Source organism: Poromitra crassiceps (genome assembly GCF_964638095.1).
Source record: "Poromitra crassiceps genome assembly, chromosome: 3".
NCBI classification, from domain to species: Eukaryota; Metazoa; Chordata; class Actinopteri; order Beryciformes; family Melamphaidae; genus Poromitra; species Poromitra crassiceps.
In genome coordinates, this window is record NC_139625.1 from 2,065,406 (window position 1) to 2,087,905 (window position 22,500).

General features: G+C 42.8%; 1 protein-coding gene across 2 annotated transcripts in view; it reads left to right on the plus strand.

Annotated features, from left to right (window-relative positions):
* The first annotated feature begins 45 nt into the window (after positions 1 to 45).
* Positions 46 to 22,500, plus strand: part of ctsl.1 (cathepsin L.1) — a 22,847-nt gene continuing 392 nt past the window's right edge. The window contains exons 1-8 of one of the 2 annotated variants that reach the window (XM_083634061.1): positions 46 to 128; positions 1,596 to 1,700; positions 2,906 to 3,048; positions 7,935 to 8,132; positions 8,908 to 9,099; positions 15,127 to 15,292; positions 15,652 to 15,757; positions 17,021 to 17,124. In XM_083634061.1, the coding sequence (XP_083490187.1) occupies positions 1,601 to 1,700; positions 2,906 to 3,048; positions 7,935 to 8,132; positions 8,908 to 9,099; positions 15,127 to 15,292; positions 15,652 to 15,757; positions 17,021 to 17,120 (1,005 nt within the window). In that variant the 5' untranslated portion in view covers positions 46 to 128; positions 1,596 to 1,600 and the 3' untranslated portion in view covers positions 17,121 to 17,124. The remainder of the gene's footprint in view (positions 129 to 1,595; positions 1,701 to 2,905; positions 3,049 to 7,934; positions 8,133 to 8,907; positions 9,100 to 15,126; positions 15,293 to 15,651; positions 15,758 to 17,020; positions 17,125 to 22,500) is intronic. The other variant, XM_083634062.1, reaches the window with a different exon arrangement.

Here is a 22,500-nt window from a genome sequence, read left to right on the forward strand (position 1 = left end):
GACATGCTGACAGCCACCTGACTGGCATCATGGCAGTCGGCTATATAAGAACAGCTGTCTGGCAGGTGTCCATCACCTCCAGGTGGATCTACCTCAACCTTCATCTCACGCACAAAGCATAGAGTCAGGTAAGCATTCAAGCAAGCTACATTCTTTTACATTGGACAATGATTACTTTATTAGCAACTTTAAAAGCAGAGTTTACAAAGTGCTTTGACAGACCAAATAAAAGCAGAATACTCAAATTGTGACTTTAAAAGGCAGCGAAACAATAATACAATAATAATGTTATGTTTTAATAGTTAAGTGATGCATATTACAGTAAGTAAAGTTTCTGTTTCTTTGTTTAGTCTGCCAAGGATCTTGGCTGTCAGGGTGAAGCTGAATGGCCCAGATGCTAATTGAAAATTGCTGCATCGATAGGAGGACAGGTGGAAAAGAGCAAACATTTGAGTAAATAGTGGCATAATCATAGGAATATAATAAAAGACTAAAATAAAATAATAAAAGAAAGAGTCTGTATTCTGTACAACAGAATTTCCCTCGGGATTAATAAAGTATATTTATCGTTATCATAAAATTTTCAGTTACACTGAAAAAATAGTTCCTGTGAAATTCAAAGATTAAAGACATAAACAGACAATGGAGAGATGCTCACAAGTCATTTTTTCCAACTCAAGTCTCAAGTCTTTGGTCACAAGTCCAAGCCAAGTCTAAAGTCTCTTATGGATGAGCGTTCTATCATCTGCTGCATGCCATCCATTCTGCTTAGAACACTGTAGGCCTATAGCTAAAACTAAGGGATTCAAAGCAGGTACTGTATTATCCTCACTCCTTGTCTATTAGAATACAGTAACAGGATTGATTAGATGACTTTAGAAGACATTTCCTTAATGGTAATGGAGCAAAAAAAAAAGTCCCAAACCTCAAGTCCAAGTCAAGTCTCAAGTATTTGAGGACGAGTCTCAAGTCAAGTCTCAAGTCTCTGTGTGTGTGTGACTTAAGTCCGACTCAAGTCCAAGTCTCAAGTCCAAGTCCCCATCTCTGGGAGATGATAAAAAGCAGATAATGATAAAAAGACGATGCAAAGATGCATAAAAGGTATACAAAAATGGGGTTTAAATGATTTAAAGTAAGTATATTATCTCCTTCGGCAGGTCGTTCCAAAACAATTAGTTTTAAGTCTAGACTTTGGAACAGCCAGAAGGGCCCTGCTTGGCTCAATGAATGAAGACACACACACACACACACACACACACACACACACACACACACACACACACACACACACACACACACACACACACACACACACACACACACACACACACACACACACACACACACACACACACACACACACACACACTCTTCCGGTGTTGCAGATGCATTTTTGCAAAGATGAAATAGAGACTGAGATTTCCAGTGTGACACACACTGCCTGGGAAATTCAGCAGAAACTCAAGGCTGCACCGGTGTGGTTTCCTGCCTGTCACATCAGTGAATCTGTGTGTGTGTGTGTGTGTGTGTGTGTGTGTGTGTGTGTGTGTGTGTGTGTGTGTGTGTGTGTGTGTGTGTGTGTGTGTGTGTGTCAGTCAGGATGAAGCTGCTACTGGTTGCTGCTGCTCTTCTGGGTGTGGTCAGTGCTGCCAGCGTCTCACTGGAGGACCTGGAGTTCCACGCCTGGAAGATCAAGTTTGGTAAAAGACAAATATACATTTTTTCAGAGACATAATTTTGATTTCAAAGGTGGGGGGAGCAATTAGCAGAGGCCTACATCCTCGTAGTTTTTTTTAGATAGGTAGCGCTGAGGTAGAACTAAACATTAACATGTTTTTTTGTGTGCCTTAAAGAGCACGGTGCAGGTTGGAGACCACATTGCATTAATATGTGGAAGGGGTATATAGCAATGGGATTTGGGGGGGAAAAAAATAATTTCAATCACACACAGCTGCATTTAGACTAGTTTTTGTAACCAGCTGGTTACATTTCATGGAACTACACTTGTGATGTCAGAGGAATGCAAACTAGTCACCTTTAGGTGACAGTCACATTTTTCAGCCCAAAATATGAGGATTTCTGAGTGGTTTTATGTCTGCCCCCTGGTATCTGTCACCTTTTTTCACTCTCCATGACTTTGCCTCCCTGTGTGTGTCAGCTCCAGCAGAACATTCTCCTCTTGTGATGTTGTTGTTGTTGTTGTTGTTGTTTATTTACACATATAAAAACAATTACAAAAGAATACAATAAATAATCAGCATTGAATGTGCAGGAGAATTGCCTAAAAACCCTCCAGGGGCTTGGGTGTGGCATTCTCCAGGTAGCGTATTATCATCAAATTTTCATCAATAAAACACATCATCAAAACACGCCCATTTATAAAATGCCACCTTTTCCTCCATATTTATACCCTGTGGGCCTGGGGGGGGGGGGGGGGGGATCTTTGTCTTTTTGGAGTGTTTTCACTGTAATCATGAGCCCAAAATGTCAATTCAGATTTTTTTTTTAACCTGCACTTAAGTCTTATTTTCATATGATATCAGCATCAGTACAGCCTCTGAAAGACAGTAATGTCGGATGAGAAGTAAAAAAAAGTGCAGGGGTCCAATACTGCCTTCTGAAAAAGTGGAGGGGACATGTCTCCTGTGTCACCCCGTAAATTATGTCCTTGTTTTCATTCATTTATCTTATCTGACTTTTCTTTGAGTGTGATCTGCTGTCAGATGGTAGGCTACATCTGTTTCCTGATTGAGGTTTTGGGCTCACTAAAGTGATCACATGACCACATATTTTTTTCTTTTTTTTATGTGGGGGGGGGGGGGGGGGGGGGGGTGTTAATTCTTTATCAGTGGATTACTTCCCCTCCTGGCTTTCTGATTCCTGTATGTCCTGCTTTGACCGGCAGAAAAGACCTACAGCTCTCCACTGGAGGAGGCCCAGCGCAGGCAGACCTGGATCAACAACCGCAAACTGGTGCTGGTCCACAACATCATGGCCGATCAGGGCATCACGTCCTACCGCCTTGGCATGAACTACTTTGCTGACATGGTAAACAGAAGAAAAAAACATCAGGGCCTCTCCTTTCACTCACATGGGGAAACGGAGAAGAACGTGGCCATCTCTGCCACAATTTAGTTTTTAGGTTTCACTATTTGTCATATTTACCGACTCAAATGTAGGCTACATTAATATTGCAGCAACGTGGAAAAAGAGCAAACGAGAGCAATTGAACAAACCACATACAGTGAACTTTTTAACATTTACTCGCATTGATCTTTGGATGATCAAATGCATGAAATGTTAACCTCGAACTTCAGTAACTTAGCCGACATGTACATCCAACATGTCCCTCTAGTCACTTTACACTGTGCTTCAACATGTACATCCACATGTCCCTCTAGTCACTTTACACTGTGCTTCAACATGTACATCCACATGTCCCTCTAGTCACTTTACACTGTGCTTCAACATGTACATCCAACATGTCCCTCTAGTCACTTTACACCGTGCTTCAACATGTACATCCAACATGTCCCTTTAGTCACTTTACACTGTGCTTCAACATGTACATCTAACATGTCCCTTTAGTCACTTTACACTGTGCTTCAACATGTACATCCACATGTCACTTTAGTCACTTTACACTGTGCTTCAACATGTACATCCAACATGTCCCTTTAGTCACTTTACACTGTGCTTCAACATGTACATCTAACATGTCCCTTTAGTCACTTTACACTGTGCTTCAACATGTACATCCACATGTCACTTTAGTCACTTTACACTGTGCTTCAACATGTACATCCAACATGTCACTTTAGTCACTTTACACCGTGCTTCAACATGTACATCCAACATGTCACTTTAGTCACTTTACACTGTGCTTCAACATGTACATCCACATGTCACTTTAGTCACTTTACACCGTGCTTCAACATGTACATCCAACATGTCCCTCTAGTCACTTTACACTGTGCTTCAACATGTACATCCACATGTCACTTTAGTCACTTTACACCGTGCTTCAACATGTACATCCAACATGTCCCTTTAGTCACTTTACACCGTGCTTCAACATGTACATCCAACATGTCCCTTTAGTCACTTTACACCGTGCTTCAACATGTACATCCAACATGTCCCTTTAGTCACTTTACACTGTGCTTCAACATGTACATCCAACATGTCCCTGTAGTCACTTTACACTGTGCTTCAACATGTACATCCAACATGTCCCTTTAGTCACTTTACACTGTGCTTCAACATGTACATCCAACATGTCCCTTTAGTCACTTTACACTGTGCTTCAACATGTACATCCAACATGTCCCTTTAGTCACTTTACACCGTGCTTCAACATGTACATCTAACATGTCCCTTTAGTCACTTTACACCGTGCTTCAACATGTACATCCAACATGTCCCTTTAGTCACTTTACACTGTGCTTCAACATGTACATCCAACATGTCCCTTTAGTCACTTTACACTGTGCTTCAACATGTACATCCAACATGTCCCTTTAGTCACTTTACACCGTGCTTCAACATGTACATCCAACATGTCCCTGTAGTCACTTTACACTGTGCTTCAACATGTACATCCAACATGTCCCTTTAGTCACTTTACACTGTGCTTCAACATGTACATCTAACATGTCCCTTTAGTCACTTTACACCGTGCTTCAACATGTACATCCACATGTCCCTTTAGTCACTTTACACTGTGCTTCAACATGTACATCTAACATGTCCCTTTAGTCACTTTACACCGTGCTTCAACATGTACATCCAACATGTCCCTTTAGTCACTTTACACCGTGCTTCAACATGTACATCCAACATGTCCCTTTAGTCACTTTACACCGTGCTTCAACATGTACATCTAACATGTCCCTTTAGTCACTTTACACTGTGCTTCAACATGTACATCCAACATGTCCCTTTAGTCACTTTACCGTGCTTCAACATGTACATCCAACATGTCCCTTTAGTCACTTTACACCGTGCTTCAACATGTACATCTAACATGTCCCTGTAGTCACTTTACACTGTGCTTCAACATGTACATCCAACATGTCCCTTTAGTCACTTTACACCGTGCTTCAACATGTACATCCAACATGTCCCTTTAGTCACTTTACACCGTGCTTCAACATGTACATCCAACATGTCCCTTTAGTCACTTTACACTGTGCTTCAACATGTACATCCAACATGTCCCTTTAGTCACTTTACACTGTGCTTCAACATGTACATCCAACATGTCCCTTTAGTCACTTTACACCGTGCTTCAACATGTACATCCAACATGTCCCTTTAGTCACTTTACACCATGCTTCAACATGTACATCCAACATGTCCCTTTAGTCACTTTACACTGTGCTTCAACATGTACATCCAACATGTCCCTTTAGTCACTTTACACTGTGCTTCAACATGTACATCTAACATGTCCCTTTAGTCACTTTACACTGTGCTTCAACATGTACATCCAACATGTCCCTTTAGTCACTTTACACTGTGCTTCAACATGTACATCCAACATGTCCCTTTAGTCACTTTACACTGTGCTTCAACATGTACATCCAACATGTCCCTTTAGTCACTTTACACTGTGCTTCAACATGTACATCCAACATGTCCCTTTAGTCACTTTACACCGTGCTTCAACATGTACATCCAACATGTCCCTTTAGTCACTTTACACTGTGCTTCAACATGTACATGCAACATGTCCCTTTAGTCACTTTACACCGTGCTTCAACATGTACATCCAACATGTCCCTTTAGTCACTTTACACTGTGCTTCAACATGTACATCCAACATGTCCCTTTAGTCACTTTACACCGTGCTTCAACATGTACATCCAACATGTCCCTTTAGTCACTTTACACCGTGCTTCAACATGTACATCCAACATGTCCCTTTAGTCACTTTACACCGTGCTTCAACATGTACATCCAACATGTCCCTTTAGTCACTTTACACCGTGCTTCAACATGTACATCCAACATGTCCCTTTAGTCACTTTACACCGTGCTTCAACATGTACATCCAACATGTCCCTTTAGTCACTTTACACCGTGCTTCAACATGTACATCCAACATGTCCCTTTAGTCACTTTACACCGTGCTTCAACATGCACATCCAACATGTCCCTTTAGTCACTTTACACTGTGCTTCAACATGTACATCCAACATGTCCCTTTAGTCACTTTACCGTGCTTCAACATGTACATCCAACATGTCCCTTTAGTCACTTTACACCGTGCTTCAACATGTACATCTAACATGTCCCTTTAGTCACTTTACACCGTGCTTCAACATGTACATCCAACATGTCCCTTTAGTCACTTTACACTGTGCTTCAACATGTACATCCAATATGTCCCTTTAGTCACTTTACACCGTGCTTCAACATGTACATCCAACATGTCCCTTTAGTCACTTTACACCGTGCTTCAACATGTACATCCAACATGTCCCTTTAGTCACTTTACACTGTGCTTCAACATGTACATCCAACATGTCCCTTTAGTCACTTTACACCGTGCTTCAACATGTACATCCAACATGTCCCTTTAGTCACTTTACACCGTGCTTCAACATGTACATCCAACATGTCCCTTTAGTCACTTTACACTGTGCTTCAACATGTACATCTAACATGTCCCTTTAGTCACTTTACACCGTGCTTCAACATGTACATCCAACATGTCCCTTTAGTCACTTTACACTGTGCTTCAACATGTACATCCAACATGTCCCTTTAGTCACTTTACACTGTGCTTCAACATGTACATCCAACATGTCCCTTTAGTCACTTTACACCGTGCTTCAACATGTACATCCAACATGTCCCTTTAGTCACTTTACACTGTGCTTCAACATGTACATCCAACATGTCCCTTTAGTCACTTTACACCGTGCTTCAACATGTACATCCAACATGTCCCTTTAGTCACTTTACACCGTGCTTCAACATGTACATCCAACATGTCCCTTTAGTCACTTTACACTGTGCTTCAACATGTACATCCAACATGTCCCTTTAGTCACTTTACACCGTGCTTCAACATGTACATCCAACATGTCCCTTTAGTCACTTTACACCGTGCTTCAACATGTACATCTAACATGTCCCTTTAGTCACTTTACACTGTGCTTCAACATGTACATCCAACATGTCCCTTTAGTCACTTTACACCGTGCTTCAACATGTACATCCAACATGTCCCTTTAGTCACTTTACACTGTGCTTCAACATGTACATCCAACATGTCCCTTTAGTCACTTTACACTGTGCTTCAACATGTACATCCAACATGTCCCTTTAGTCACTTTACACCGTGCTTCAACATGTACATCCAACATGTCCCTTTAGTCACTTTACACTGTGCTTCAACATGTACATCCAACATGTCCCTTTAGTCACTTTACACCGTGCTTCAACATGTACATCCAACATGTCCCTTTAGTCACTTTACACCGTGCTTCAACATGTACATCCAACATGTCCCTTTAGTCACTTTACACTGTGCTTCAACATGTACATCCAACATGTCCCTTTAGTCACTTTACACCGTGCTTCAACATGTACATCCAACATGTCCCTTTAGTCACTTTACACTGTGCTTCAACATGTACATCCAACATGTCCCTTTAGTCACTTTACACTGTGCTTCAACATGTACATCCAACATGTCCCTTTAGTCACTTTACACCGTGCTTCAACATGTACATCCAACATGTCCCTTTAGTCACTTTACACCGTGCTTCAACATGTACATCCAACATGTCCCTTTAGTCACTTTACACCGTGCTTCAACATGCACATCCAACATGTCCCTTTAGTCACTTTACACTGTGCTTCAACATGTACATCCAACATGTCCCTTTAGTCACTTTACACCGTGCTTCCGTTCTCAACAGGAAAACGAGGAGTACAAGCGTCTGATTTCCCGCGGCTGCCTGGGCTCCTTCAACGCCTCTCAGCCAGGCAGCGGCTCCACCTTCCTCCGCCTGCCGCCAGGCGCTGACCTGCCCGGCACCGTCGACTGGAGGGACAAGGGCTATGTCACCGACGTCAAGGATCAGAAGGACTGTGGTTCCTGCTGGGCATTTAGCACAGTACGTATCAACCTGATGTGTGTGGACATTGCAGTAGGAGGTGCTCTTCCCCGTCTGCTCCAAATGGTCTGATGAGTAATCTGATTTGATGAATAATCTCCCCAATGCCCCAGGGCAGAGACAGGGACTCTGTCCTGTGAGTGAGCACCGTCCTTCGGATGAGACGTTAAACCGAGGTCCTGACTCTCTCATTAAAGGAAGATCCCATCGGCACTCTTCACAAGAGTAGGGGTGTAACCCCGGTGCCCTGAGGGGTGTAACCCCGGTGCCCTGAGGGGTGTGACCCCGGTGCCCTGAGGGGTGTGACCCCGGTGCCCTGAGGGGTGTAACCCCGGTGCCCTGAGGGGTGTAACCCCGGTGCCCTGAGGGGTGTAACCCCGGTGCCCTGAGGGGTGTAACCCCGGTGCCCTGAGGGGTGTAACCCCGGTGCCCTGAGGGGTGTAACCCCTGTGCCCTGAGGGGTGTAACCCCGGTGCCCTGGCTAAATTCCCACACAGGCCTTCCTTCAATCATGGCCACCTAATAATCATCCCTTGTTACTTAATTGACACATTCAGTCCTCAGCTCTCCACCGTGAGAGCTGATGTGTGGTGAGCGTTCTGGTGCAAACTGGCTGCCGTGCATCACCCAGGTGGGTGCTACACATCGGTGGTGGATGAGATGAGTCCCCTCCCTCCCCTAATATGTGAAGCGCTTTGAGTGTCTTGAAAGGCGCGATATAAATCCAATCGTATAGGCCTATTTTATTGACTCATATCCCTCTCTCTCCGTCCAGACGGGCTCCCTGGAGGGTCAGACCTTCAGGAAGACGGGGAAGCTGGTGTCTCTGAGTGAGCAGCAGCTGGTGGACTGCTCTACACACTTCGGTAACATGGGCTGTGGAGGAGGCCTGATGGACCAGGCCTTCGAGTACATCAAGGCCAACAAAGGTCTGGACACAGAGGACTCCTACCCCTATGAGGCCCAGGTGAGAAGGAAGACATTTGGTTGAAAGAATATTAGATAGAATTGTATAATATACTGTCTATTCATAGTACTTAAGCATACAATTTAAGGCATTTGACCATGGATGGACTGAGTACCTAAAACATCCTCAAGTAAAACTGCTGTTAAATTTTACTTAACTAGGCATCTCACACGCTACGCGCGCTCGATTCCTAGGCACGCCCGCTGCACGGGCTCGTCCGCTCTGCAGCTCGCTGAGCTGACATCACTGATAATCCTCCTTGTGGTGCTCCCTTATGACATCACTGATGACATCATCAGTGCATCAGTGATGTCACAACCTATGTGTGTGTGTGTGTGTGTGTGTGTGTGTGTGCACAATTGCTCAAGTGACATCACTGATGACATCACTGATGACATTGCTTCCAGTTGAGTGACATCACTTCTGGGACACTCTTCTCAGTGTATAAACAGAGTAAAGCTATAGGTCACTCTTCTCAGTGTATAAACAGAGTAAAGCCATAGGTCACTCTTCTCGGTGTAGAAACAGAGTAAAGCTATAGGTCACTCTTCTCAGTGTATAAACAGAGTAAAGCTATAGGTCACTCTTCTCACTGTATAAACAGAGTAAAGCTATAGGTCACTCTTCTCAGTGTATAAACAGAGTAAAGCCATAGGTCACTCTTCTCAGTGTATAAACAGAGTAAAGATAGGTCACTCTTCTCAGTGTATAAACAGAGTAAAGCCATAGGTCACTCTTCTCAGTGTATAAACAGAGTAAAGCCATAGGTCACTCTTCTCAGTGTATAAACAGAGTAAAGCTATAGGTCACTCTTCTCAGTGTATAAACAGAGTAAAGATAGGTCACTCTTCTCAGTGTATAAACAGAGTAAAGCCATAGGTCACTCTTCTCAGTGTATAAACAGAGTAAAGCCATAGGTCACTCTTCTCAGTGTATAAACAGAGTAAAGATAGGTCACTCTTCTCAGTGTATAAACAGAGTAAAGATAGGTCACTCTTCTCAGTGTATAAACAGAGTAAAGATAGGTCACTCTTCTCAGTGTATAAACAGAGTAAAGCCATAGGTCACTCTTCTCAGTGTATAAACAGAGTAAAGCTAGGTCACTTCTCAGTGTATAAACAGAGTAAAGATAGGTCACTCTTCTCAGTGTATAAACAGAGTAAAGATAGGTCACTCTTCTCAGTGTATAAACAGAGTAAAGCTATAGGTCACTCTTCTCAGTGTATAAACAGAGTAAAGCTATAGGTCACTCTTCTCAGTGTATAAACAGAGTAAAGATAGGTCACTCTTCTCAGTGTATAAACAGAGTAAAGCTATAGGTCACTCTTCTCAGTGTATAAACAGAGTAAAGATAGGTCACTCTTCTCAGTGTATAAACAGAGTAAAGCCATAGGTCACTCTTCTCAGTGTATAAACAGAGTAAAGCCATAGGTCACTCTTCTCAGTGTATAAACAGAGTAAAGATAGGTCACTCTTCTCAGTGTATAAACAGAGTAAAGATAGGTCACTCTTCTCAGTGTATAAACAGAGTAAAGATAGGTCACTCTTCTCAGTGTATAAACAGAGTAAAGCCATAGGTCACTCTTCTCAGTGTATAAACAGAGTAAAGCTATAGGTCACTCTTCTCAGTGTATAAACAGAGTAAAGCTATAGGTCACTCTTCTCAGTGTATAAACAGAGTAAAGATAGGTCACTCTTCTCAGTGTATAAACAGAGTAAAGCCATAGGTCACTCTTCTCAGTGTATAAACAGAGTAAAGCTATAGGTCACTCTTCTCAGTGTATAAACAGAGTAAAGCTATAGGTCACTCTTCTCAGTGTATAAACAGAGTAAAGATAGGTCACTCTTCTCAGTGTATAAACAGAGTAAAGATAGGTCACTCTTCTCAGTGTATAAACAGAGTAAAGCTATAGGTCACTCTTCTCAGTGTATAAACAGAGTAAAGATAGGTCACTCTTCTCAGTGTATAAACAGAGTAAAGCTATAGGTCACTCTTCTCAGTGTATAAACAGAGTAAAGCTATAGGTCACTCTTCTCAGTGTATAAACAGAGTAAAGCCATAGGTCACTCTTCTCAGTGTATAAACAGAGTAAAGATAGGTCACTCTTCTCAGTGTATAAACAGAGTAAAGATAGGTCACTTCTCAGTGTATAAACAGAGTAAAGCTATAGGTCACTCTTCTCAGTGTATAAACAGAGTAAAGCTATAGGTCACTCTTCTCAGTGTATAAACAGAGTAAAGCTATAGGTCACTCTTCTCAGTGTATAAACAGAGTAAAGCCATAGGTCACTCTTCTCAGTGTATAAACAGAGTAAAGATAGGTCACTCTTCTCAGTGTATAAACAGAGTAAAGCCATAGGTCACTCTTCTCAGTGTATAAACAGAGTAAAGATAGGTCACTCTTCTCAGTGTATAAACAGAGTAAAGCCATAGGTCACTCTTCTCGGTGTAGAAACAGAGTAAAGCTATAGGTCACTCTTCTCAGTGTATAAACAGAGTAAAGCTATAGGTCACTCTTCTCAGTGTATAAACAGAGTAAAGCTATAGGTCACTCTTCTCAGTGTATAAACAGAGTAAAGATAGGTCACTCTTCTCAGTGTATAAACAGAGTAAAGCCATAGGTCACTCTTCTCAGTGTATAAACAGAGTAAAGCCATAGGTCACTCTTCTCAGTGTATAAACAGAGTAAAGATAGGTCACTCTTCTCAGTGTATAAACAGAGTAAAGATAGGTCACTCTTCTCAGTGTATAAACAGAGTAAAGATAGGTCACTCTTCTCAGTGTATAAACAGAGTAAAGCCATAGGTCACTCTTCTCAGTGTATAAACAGAGTAAAGCTATAGGTCACTCTTCTCAGTGTATAAACAGAGTAAAGCTATAGGTCACTCTTCTCAGTGTATAAACAGAGTAAAGATAGGTCACTCTTCTCAGTGTATAAACAGAGTAAAGCCATAGGTCACTCTTCTCAGTGTATAAACAGAGTAAAGCTATAGGTCACTCTTCTCAGTGTATAAACAGAGTAAAGCTATAGGTCACTCTTCTCAGTGTATAAACAGAGTAAAGATAGGTCACTCTTCTCAGTGTATAAACAGAGTAAAGATAGGTCACTCTTCTCAGTGTATAAACAGAGTAAAGCTATAGGTCACTCTTCTCAGTGTATAAACAGAGTAAAGATAGGTCACTCTTCTCAGTGTATAAACAGAGTAAAGCTATAGGTCACTCTTCTCAGTGTATAAACAGAGTAAAGCTATAGGTCACTCTTCTCAGTGTATAAACAGAGTAAAGCCATAGGTCACTCTTCTCAGTGTATAAACAGAGTAAAGATAGGTCACTCTTCTCAGTGTATAAACAGAGTAAAGATAGGTCACTTCTCAGTGTATAAACAGAGTAAAGCTATAGGTCACTCTTCTCAGTGTATAAACAGAGTAAAGATAGGTCACTTCTCAGTGTATAAACAGAGTAAAGATAGGTCACTTCTCAGTGTATAAACAGAGTAAAGCTATAGGTCACTCTTCTCAGTGTATAAACAGAGTAAAGATAGGTCACTTCTCAGTGTATAAACAGAGTAAAGCTATAGGTCACTCTTCTCAGTGTATAAACAGAGTAAAGATAGGTCACTTCTCAGTGTATAAACAGAGTAAAGCTATAGGTCACTCTTCTCAGTGTATAAACAGAGTAAAGATAGGTCACTTCTCAGTGTATAAACAGAGTAAAGCTATAGGTCACTCTTCTCAGTGTATAAACAGAGTAAAGATAGGTCACTTCTCAGTGTATAAACAGAGTAAAGCTATAGGTCACTCTTCTCAGTGTATAAACAGAGTAAAGATAGGTCACTTCTCAGTGTATAAACAGAGTAAAGCTATAGGTCACTCTTCTCAGTGTATAAACAGAGTAAAGATAGGTCACTTCTCAGTGTATAAACAGAGTAAAGATAGGTCACTCTTCTCAGTGTATAAACAGAGTAAAGATAGGTCACTTCTCAGTGTATAAACAGAGTAAAGCTATAGGTCACTCTTCTCAGTGTATAAACAGAGTAAAGCCATAGGTCACTCTTCTCAGTGTATAAACAGAGTAAAGATATAGGTCACTCTTCTCAGTGTATAAACAGAGTAAAGATAGGTCACTCTTCTCAGTGTATAAACAGAGTAAAGCCATAGGTCACTCTTCTCAGTGTATAAACAGAGTAAAGCTATAGGTCACTCTTCTCAGTGTATAAACAGAGTAAAGCTATAGGTCACTCTTCTCAGTGTATAAACAGAGTAAAGCTATAGGTCACTCTTCTCAGTGTATAAACAGAGTAAAGCTAGGTCACTCTTCTCAGTGTATAAACAGAGTAAAGATAGGTCACTCTTCTCAGTGTATAAACAGAGTAAAGCTATAGGTCACTCTTCTCAGTGTATAAACAGAGTAAAGCTATAGGTCACTCTTCTCAGTGTATAAACAGAGTAAAGCCATAGGTCACTCTTCTCAGTGTATAAACAGAGTAAAGATAGGTCACTCTTCTCAGTGTATAAACAGAGTAAAGCCATAGGTCACTCTTCTCAGTGTATAAACAGAGTAAAGATAGGTCACTTTTCTCAGTGTATAAACAGAGTAAAGATAGGTCACTCTTCTCAGTGTATAAACAGAGTAAAGCTATAGGTCACTCTTCTCAGTGTATAAACAGAGTAAAGCTAGGTCACTCTTCTCAGTGTATAAACAGAGTAAAGCCATAGGTCACTCTTCTCAGTGTATAAACAGAGTAAAGATAGGTCACTCTTCTCAGTGTATAAACAGAGTAAAGATAGGTCACTTCTCAGTGTATAAACAGAGTAAAGATATAGGTCACTCTTCTCAGTGTATAAACAGAGTAAAGCCATAGGTCACTCTTCTCAGTGTATAAACAGAGTAAAGCTAGGTCACTCTTCTCAGTGTATAAACAGAGTAAAGATAGGTCACTCTTCTCAGTGTATAAACAGAGTAAAGATAGGTCACTCTTCTCAGTGTATAAACAGAGTAAAGATAGGTCACTTCTCAGTGTATAAACAGAGTAAAGCTATAGGTCACTCTTCTCAGTGTATAAACAGAGTAAAGCTATAGGTCACTCTTCTCAGTGTATAAACAGAGTAAAGATAGGTCACTTCTCAGTGTATAAACAGAGTAAAGCTAGGTCACTCTTCTCAGTGTATAAACAGAGTAAAGATAGGTCACTCTTCTCAGTGTATAAACAGAGTAAAGATAGGTCACTCTTCTCAGTGTATAAACAGAGTAAAGCTATAGGTCACTCTTCTCAGTGTATAAACAGAGTAAAGCTAGGCCACTCTTCTCAGCTTTGTGACTGTTCATGATGGCTCCACAATACGCTAATTTATGATTGTCCAGTTTATTATGCTGATAGGGGACACAGTGCAAAGTAGCATACAATACTTCAACAAAAATGTACTTGAGTAAAAGTAACATTACTGATTAAAAAATGCCCATAAAAGTATAGAGTAAAAGTAACCTACACAAACATCTGCCTAAGTACAGTAACTGGACTAAATGTAATAGTAACAGTAAACCGTGTTGGAACAAACACTAAAAGAAGGAAGTGATCTTTATTAGCCTGCTGTTTCAAAACAGCTGGCATGCAATAATGTTTGACAGAAGTAATGCTTGACAGAAGTAAAATACTGACATCTTGTGGCTGAATCATAAACCTGCATGCCTTCAGCACACAGCTGCTCTCCAAGACTATAGACGCTTTTAATTTGACAACATAAACATTCAAAATTGCCCCTAGCTTACTTCCTGTTGCAATGTTTGCTAATACAATAGCTGACAGGAAATAAGCTAGGGTTCAAACTGTTCCCATAGCAACACAATTCCATGAAAACAGTCTATACGGTTGAATCTGTATCTTGCAATCCACCCCAGAGAATATATAGTTCCTAGAAAATATCTATTTTCTGATGTACTGCTGTCATGATGGATCTGTATGGTAAAATAATCTTTGTAAATCGCAACAGTAAAGAATGCCAGTCTTATCGCTGTTTCTTTATCAATCAGGACAGAAAGTGCCGTTTCAACCCGAACACTATTGGAGCCACATGCAGCGGCTACGTTGATGTGAAAAGTGGTGATGAGAGCGCCCTGCAGGAGGCAGTGGCCACCGTGGGACCCGTGTCTGTAGCCATAGATGCTGGCCATACATCCTTCCAGCTCTATGAATCAGGTACCTGGTTATAGAGTCTATAACACAGACACACACACACACACACACGCACACACACACACACGCACGCACGCACGCACACGCACACACACACACACACACACACACACACACACACACACACACACACACACACACACACACACACACACCTACAGACAAACACACACACACACACACACACACACACACACACACACACACACCTACAGACAAACACACACACACACACACACACACACACACACACACAAAAACACACTAACTAACTACTGTAATTAACTAACAAACTAACTATCTAACTGTAGACCAAACATCCTTCCATTCATGTGTGTGTGTGTGTGTGTGTGTGTTGACAGGAGTGTACGATGAGCCAGACTGCAGCAGTGAGGATCTGGATCATGGTGTGCTGGCTGTGGGTTATGGCTCTGACAAAGGACAGGACTACTGGCTGGTCAAGAACAGGTTAACACCCATCTAACACTCATATTTACATTCATGACTGCTCTGCTTAGGCCTTGGCCACACTGATCCGTGGTGTCTGTCCGTGTGCGTTCATTTCTCTGTTCACTTCCATTCATTTTCAATGTCAGCTGTCCGACTGTCCGTGGAGCACTCAGAAGCGTACGTGTCCAGAAAATGTGCATACGTTTTGATGGACAGAAAGTTGAAGAGGGATGAACTTTTTCTGGATGGACGTATCGGATGGTCGGATGGTCACTGTCCGTTTAGCCAATCAGAGTCGAGGTCTCGAGAGGAGGCGTTCGCAGATTTGTTTAAACTTTTCAAAGAAGATGGCGGCCGAGGCGGTGAAGGAGCAACAGCAACTTTTCAGGAAGTTAAAAAAACCTGTTTGCTCTTAAAATGCTGAACCAAACGTCGTCAAAGTTGGCACATTTCTTAATTATAGTTAGTTTCCCGCTGAATGTGTCATTACTTTATTAATATGTTACCTGGATAAGCTCAAATTATGTTTATATTATCAGTCCGACTTGGAAGCCCTCTCTCCCGGCCAGTCAGGCGGGAGAGAAGTGGTATGCTCATGCACGAGCCCCAAGCTCCGGGCCGCGGGGGCGCGCGCAGCAGCAGCAGCAGCAGTGCTCTTCGCCTCTCATGGCCGAGGCGGGGGCTTTGGCATGGGGATGAGAACAGTCTGACATAACGTAGCGTTAACGTTACTTTATTCTCGTCAGAAAACACTCCGATTTGCAGGTTAAAACAAGTTTGCAGCCTAGGAATAACTGGAAAACATTTTATTGATCTATTCATGTCAGAGGAAGCCAGGATTAGTCAAAACGATCCCTAGATCCCTAGACCCAGAATTTTAAACGATCCCTGCTGCACACATCTCCCCGTTAAAATAATGCATCGGACAGACATCTGTCCGTTCAATAATTCTGTCCATTTTCTGACGGATCAGTGTGGCCAAGGCCTTACAGTCAACAGTGTTACTATGGAGACAGTGAGTTAAGTTTTACTGTAACAGTGGTAGACACATAATCAATATCTGTCAGATTGTTCCGGATGTTGAATTCACTGTTGTAGCCTAATGCTCATATAATAATGTTTTGAAACAGAGTTCTTCAATTTCATGTCGATATGAATTACTACTGTATTCCTATCAGAAAAATACATGATTTTGTCTCTAGACACAGTTGTAACTTATGTTGTATGTGCCTGTTTGCAGGCTGCAGCCTAAACATGTTGGTGATTCATGTGTTTCTCTAGCTGGGGTCTGAGCTGGGGAGACAAGGGCTACATCATGATGAGCAGGAACAAGAAAAACCAGTGTGGCATCGCTACTGCGTCCAGCTATCCTCTGGTCTGAACAGGTGAGTTAGCCAGGCTCTGTGTGGTATTACTCTGGTCTGAACAGGTAAGACAGCCAGGCTCTGTGTGTTATTCCTCTGGTCTGAGCAGGTGAGTTAGCCAGGCTCTGCGTGGTATTGCTCTGGTCTGAGCAGGTGAGTTAGCCAGGCTCTGTGTGGTATTGCTCTGGTCTGAGCAGGTGAATTAGCCAGGCTCTGTGTGGTATTGCTCTGGTCTGAACAGGTAAGACAGCCAGGCTCTGTGTGTTATTCCTCTGGTCTGAGCAGGTGAGTTAGCCAGGCTCTGCGTGGTATTGCTCTGGTCTGAGCAGGTGCGTTAGCCAGGCTCTGTGTGGTATTGCTTTGGTCTGAGCAGGTGAGTTAGCCAGGCTCTGTGTGGTATTACTCTGGTCTGAGCAGGTGAGTTAGCCAGGCTCTGCGTGGTATTGCTCTGGTCTCAGCAGGTGAGTTAGCCAGGCTCTGTGTGGCATTGCTCTGGTCTGAGCAGTTGAGGCAGCCAGGCTCTGTGTGTTATTCCTCTGGTCTGAACAGGTGAGGCAGCCAGGCTCTGTGTGGTATTGCTCTGGTCTGAGCAGGTGCCAGGCTCTGTGTGGTATTGCTCTGGTCTGAGCAGGTGAGTTAGCCAGGCTCTGTGTGGTATTTATCTGGTCTGAGCAGGTGAGTTAGCTAGGCTCTGTGTGGTATTGCTCTGGTCTGAGCAGGTGAGTTAGCCAGGCTCTGTGTGGTATTGCTCTGGTCTGAGCAGGTGAGTTAGCCAGGCTCTGTGTGGTATTTATCTGGTCTGAGCAGGTGAGTTGTGTGGTATTGCTCTGGTCTGAACAGGTTGAGTTATCCAGGCTCTGTGTGGTATTGCTCTGGTCTGAGCAGGTGCCAGGCTCTGTGTGGTATTGCTCTGGTCTGAGCAGTTAAGGCAGCCAGGCTCTTTGTGGTATTGCTCTGGTCTGAGCAGGTGAGGCAGCCATGCTCTGTTCTTCTTGGTAACACTATTTGCATAGTCTGATACTCAATTAGTGGGCAGTGGTGGCCTAAAGGTTAGAGAAGTGAGCTTGTGACCGGAAGGTCATCGGTTCAATCCCTGGGACCAGGAGGATAAATCTGCATGGGGAAAGTGAAAAAAGAAGTGCTCTCCTTTAGCACCACCGAGGTGCCCTTGAGCAATGCCCTTAACCTCAACCGCTCCAGTGGAGCTGCTCAGTGGCCAGCAGATCAGACTGTGGTTGTACTGGTCAGATTCCAGGTATGAATGTGTGTGTGAATGTGAACAGGGCGCTACTGAAAAAGAGCATTGCTCTCAGTGAGACTCCCCCTGTATAAATAAAGGTTAAAAAAATGTCCGGTGACAAGTAGATCATTTGGAGATGTCAACAAAGATGTAACGCAGACTCTGACCTCAGCCTAAAACCCTTACACCTGACTTCAATTATAATCCTAAACCCTAAAATTAACCCTAACCATGAATATCTATAGACTGCTTTTCAAAATTACCAAATTAGGTAACACTTTATAATAACTGCACACTATATTAAGCATTAGTTAAGCATTGGTAAATACTTAATTCATCTGCTTTATAAAGCATTGTTCATAAGCGTAAGTAAGTAATTCATAAACACAGTTATAAATGTTTTATTCCTGATTAATAAACTACTTGAGAATGTATTTAACAATTTAATCTCATTTATAAATGCTTTGTAAGGCATAGATAGTCCTCACTTTAGATGAAGTCACACAAAATACTTAACTAACAACTACTAACTACCTTAATTAAATGGGCCAGGGGTGGCCTGAAATCTGATTGGCCACCCAAAAACAGTGAGGGCGCCGGCATCCATGGTGCACATCACTGTCTTTAAGAGGCGGTATGGGCTCAGCTATAGGGCAGTGATACTCAAATTGCGGCCCGGGGGCCAGATGCGGCCCGCGATAGGGTGCAGAGTGGCCCCCCGACCATTTTCTAATTCACAATGAAAACTAATGTGAAATAACGTTTGACTGAGCTCCAGCTAAATTGTCAAATACCGCTGTCTGCTCACCACCCAGGTACTTATACTGTACTTAACTAACTTATGAAGCTAGTAGACCTACGGCATCCATTGGTATCAACCATGTCATGCTATCTTGTCCACAAGGGGCCTAAGTAACACAAACCCAGGGTCATTTTGTTGAGGGAAAAACTGGCATGGCCATTTTCATGGCCATGCCATGAAAATGGCCATGAGGGTGCAGGGGGCCATTCCCCCTGCACCCTCCCACCTCTCCTTCTCTGTTCTCTCCTCCTCTCCCCCTGCACTCCTTCCCCTGCACCCTCCCACCTCTCCTTCTCTGTTCTCTCCTCCTCTCTGTCCTCTCTGGGGGGGGGGGGATGTGGGGGAGGGGGGGGCGGAGGGGTCTCCCCGCCTCCTCCCTCCCTCGCGCTCCCCCTGCTTCTCTACCCTGGCTCTCCCTCCCCTGCACCCCCATCTCTCCTTCTCTCCTCCTCCACATTCCTATTTTCTCCCCACCTCCCCCCTCTACTCCGTCTATATTGCTCATTCTCTCCCCACCTCCTCCCTCCCCCTGCTCTCTTCTCCCCCACACCTCCCCTCCCTTCCCCTCTCCTGCTCTCTCCTCTTGCTCCTTCCCCACCTCCTATATCCTCCCCACCCCATCACTCTCTCACATTCCCCCTGCTATTCTCCCTTCTCCTGCGCTCTCCTCTGCTCTCCCCTCATTCCTATATTTTCTATATTATCAATTGTTCAAATGTTATCTTTATTCTGTATATTCTTGTTACTGTTGTGTCAGCTAGAATTAGCTAGACATACTTTCTGTGAAGCCCTCTGAGACATGCTTGTGAATTAGGGCTATATAAATAAACTTGACTTGACTTGACTTTCAAAGGGGTCCCTTGACCTCTCACCTCAAGATATCTGAATGAGAATTGGTTCTATGGGCACCCACAAGTCTCCCCTTTACAGATAAGATAGCAAAGCATTGGCAGGTATATGCATTTACACAAAACGGTTTATAATTTTCAATTTGGTAAGTAAGCCAAGGCTTTGAAAAATGCTACATTATACATAGGACTCAAAGGGCCCTATCTTCCCAAAAGCGCTAATTTAGTGTTTGCACTCGTTTAACGCCGTGCGCATGCAAATTGAGGGCCCACACAAGCGCATGCCTGTGATAATTGTACTGGGCATTGGCTGCCACAAGCCAAAGCAGGCGTTTCAGCGCTAACATTTGGCATAGATGGCATTATGCTATCGTCAGCAGCGCGCAATTACTTTGCGCTAAGAGCTTTGAAAAGGACCTCTTACGTGCAAATACCTCGCTGCGCTGGAAGATCTCCGTGCAGCGCAGCGCAGTGGAAAGTGGAATTATTTTTGGATATGTCATTACGCACAGCCTTGCCACGCCAAGACATCAAATTATGCTGCTAAAATTGGGTATTAGCAGATCAATCATTCAGTGAGGCAATCAACTATAACTCACTGAGAATCTTTTATCACATCGCAAAGAGGGAAATGAATTGAGAAAACTTGTTGGACAATGGACATAGGCTATTTACCTTCATAGCCCGAAGGGTCGTTGGCACCACAGACGATCTGTACACTCTATTACGCATGGAGAGAATTACAGCATATTGCATGCCTCGCGCCAACAGCCATTGCGAGACGGGAATCTGATTGGTTTTGATTGACGTAATGCCCAGCATTGCCTGGCCATGCCTGTGAATAATTCTGGTAGTTAACACCGCCCAAATCTCGTTTGCGCAGGCATTTTGGGGCGCAGATGATTTTGGCACGGCTCTAATTTGTATCTGCGACACGTGCCGTGAACATTTCCGCATCCCGGCCGAGAATTGCATCCCCAACATATTTTGGGGCTGTTTTAACTTAGAAATCAGGGAGGTCACGTCTACCAGACAATTATATCACTTTTAAACAGTTACATTTCTGTATAAATCATTACAATATGCTCCCGTGAGGTGGGGATGCTGCCGGAGCAAAACTCGGCATAACACCTGGCGGACGGCATAAGGCGGATTGCTATCTTCCCTGCCTTAAGGCACGTGCAAACAGGTGCGCAAGCGCTATTAGGGGATAGTGCCTGTCGGAAGATAGGGCCCAAAGTGTACCCATAGAACTCATTCTCATTCAGATATTTTGAGGTGAGAGGTCGAGAGACCCCTTTGAAAATGGCTATTCCAGTTTTACCCCCACCAGAATTTAGCCCAATTTTGGAGCGTTATCGAGCCCCCTTGCTGACAAGTTAACATTACATGGTTGATACCAATGGATGCCCTATAGGTCTAGTTTAGGGGTGGGAATCGCTGAGTAGCTCACGATACGATATCGTCACGATACTTGGCCCTCGATAACGATATATCACGATACTGCGATACTGCGATACTGCGATATATTGGAAGACGATACATCACGATACCTGTGTAACAAGTGAAAAAAATACCTCTGAAGGCAAAAAATCATGTATTATGCATTTATTAGCAGAATTGACATGAACTCTCTGAGTTCACTCACTCACTCATACCATTTTCGATACCACGGAGGAAAAGTTACACATTAAGTCTTTTTATTATTACTATTAAAACAAGAAAACCTATAGGCTATAACCTACCTACCTACCTATATAATTTCTAAAAGTAGATATTAATGATCAAACATTTCCATTCATGTAGCCTACAGTAGTTATGTTTTTGTTTCAACTACAAACATAAATAAAGTCAACTTGAAACTATGTTTCAACTACCACACACAGCATAATATTTTAGCCTGTTTATTAAAAAAAAAAAAAAAAAAAAAAAAAAAAAAAAAAAAAAAATAATAAACATATCGATACTTGGCGCCAGTGTATCGATAACGTATCGCGGGTGGAAATATCGCGATAACGTGGGTATCGATATTTTGTCCCACCCCTAGTCTAGTTTCATACCAGGCTCTTCACTCTGGCTTTCAAACTGAGTCCCCTACAGTCTCTGAAAGACAGTGATGTCGGCCACAGATGCCGGCGCACTGAGGATTTTGGGGGTGGCACCTGGGCGGCCAATCAGATTTGCTGGGTGGGGTCACCCCTGACCACCCCCTAGTCACGCCCAATGTAATAATTACGGTAGTTAGTGGTTGTTAGTTAAGGTAATTAGTAGTTGTCAGTTAAGTATTGTGTATGACCTCATCTAAAGTGAGGACTATCTACCTTACAAAGCATTTATAAATGAGATTAAATACAACCTTTAATTACATTATGTTAGCTTATTAATCAGGAATAAAAACTTGTATAACTGTGCATATGAATTACTTTAAGAAACCTTTGTGGTGTGCGCTCTACCAGGTGAGGCACCGGGACGCCCCTAGTTGGGAATAGCAAGTCCAGTGTTGCTAT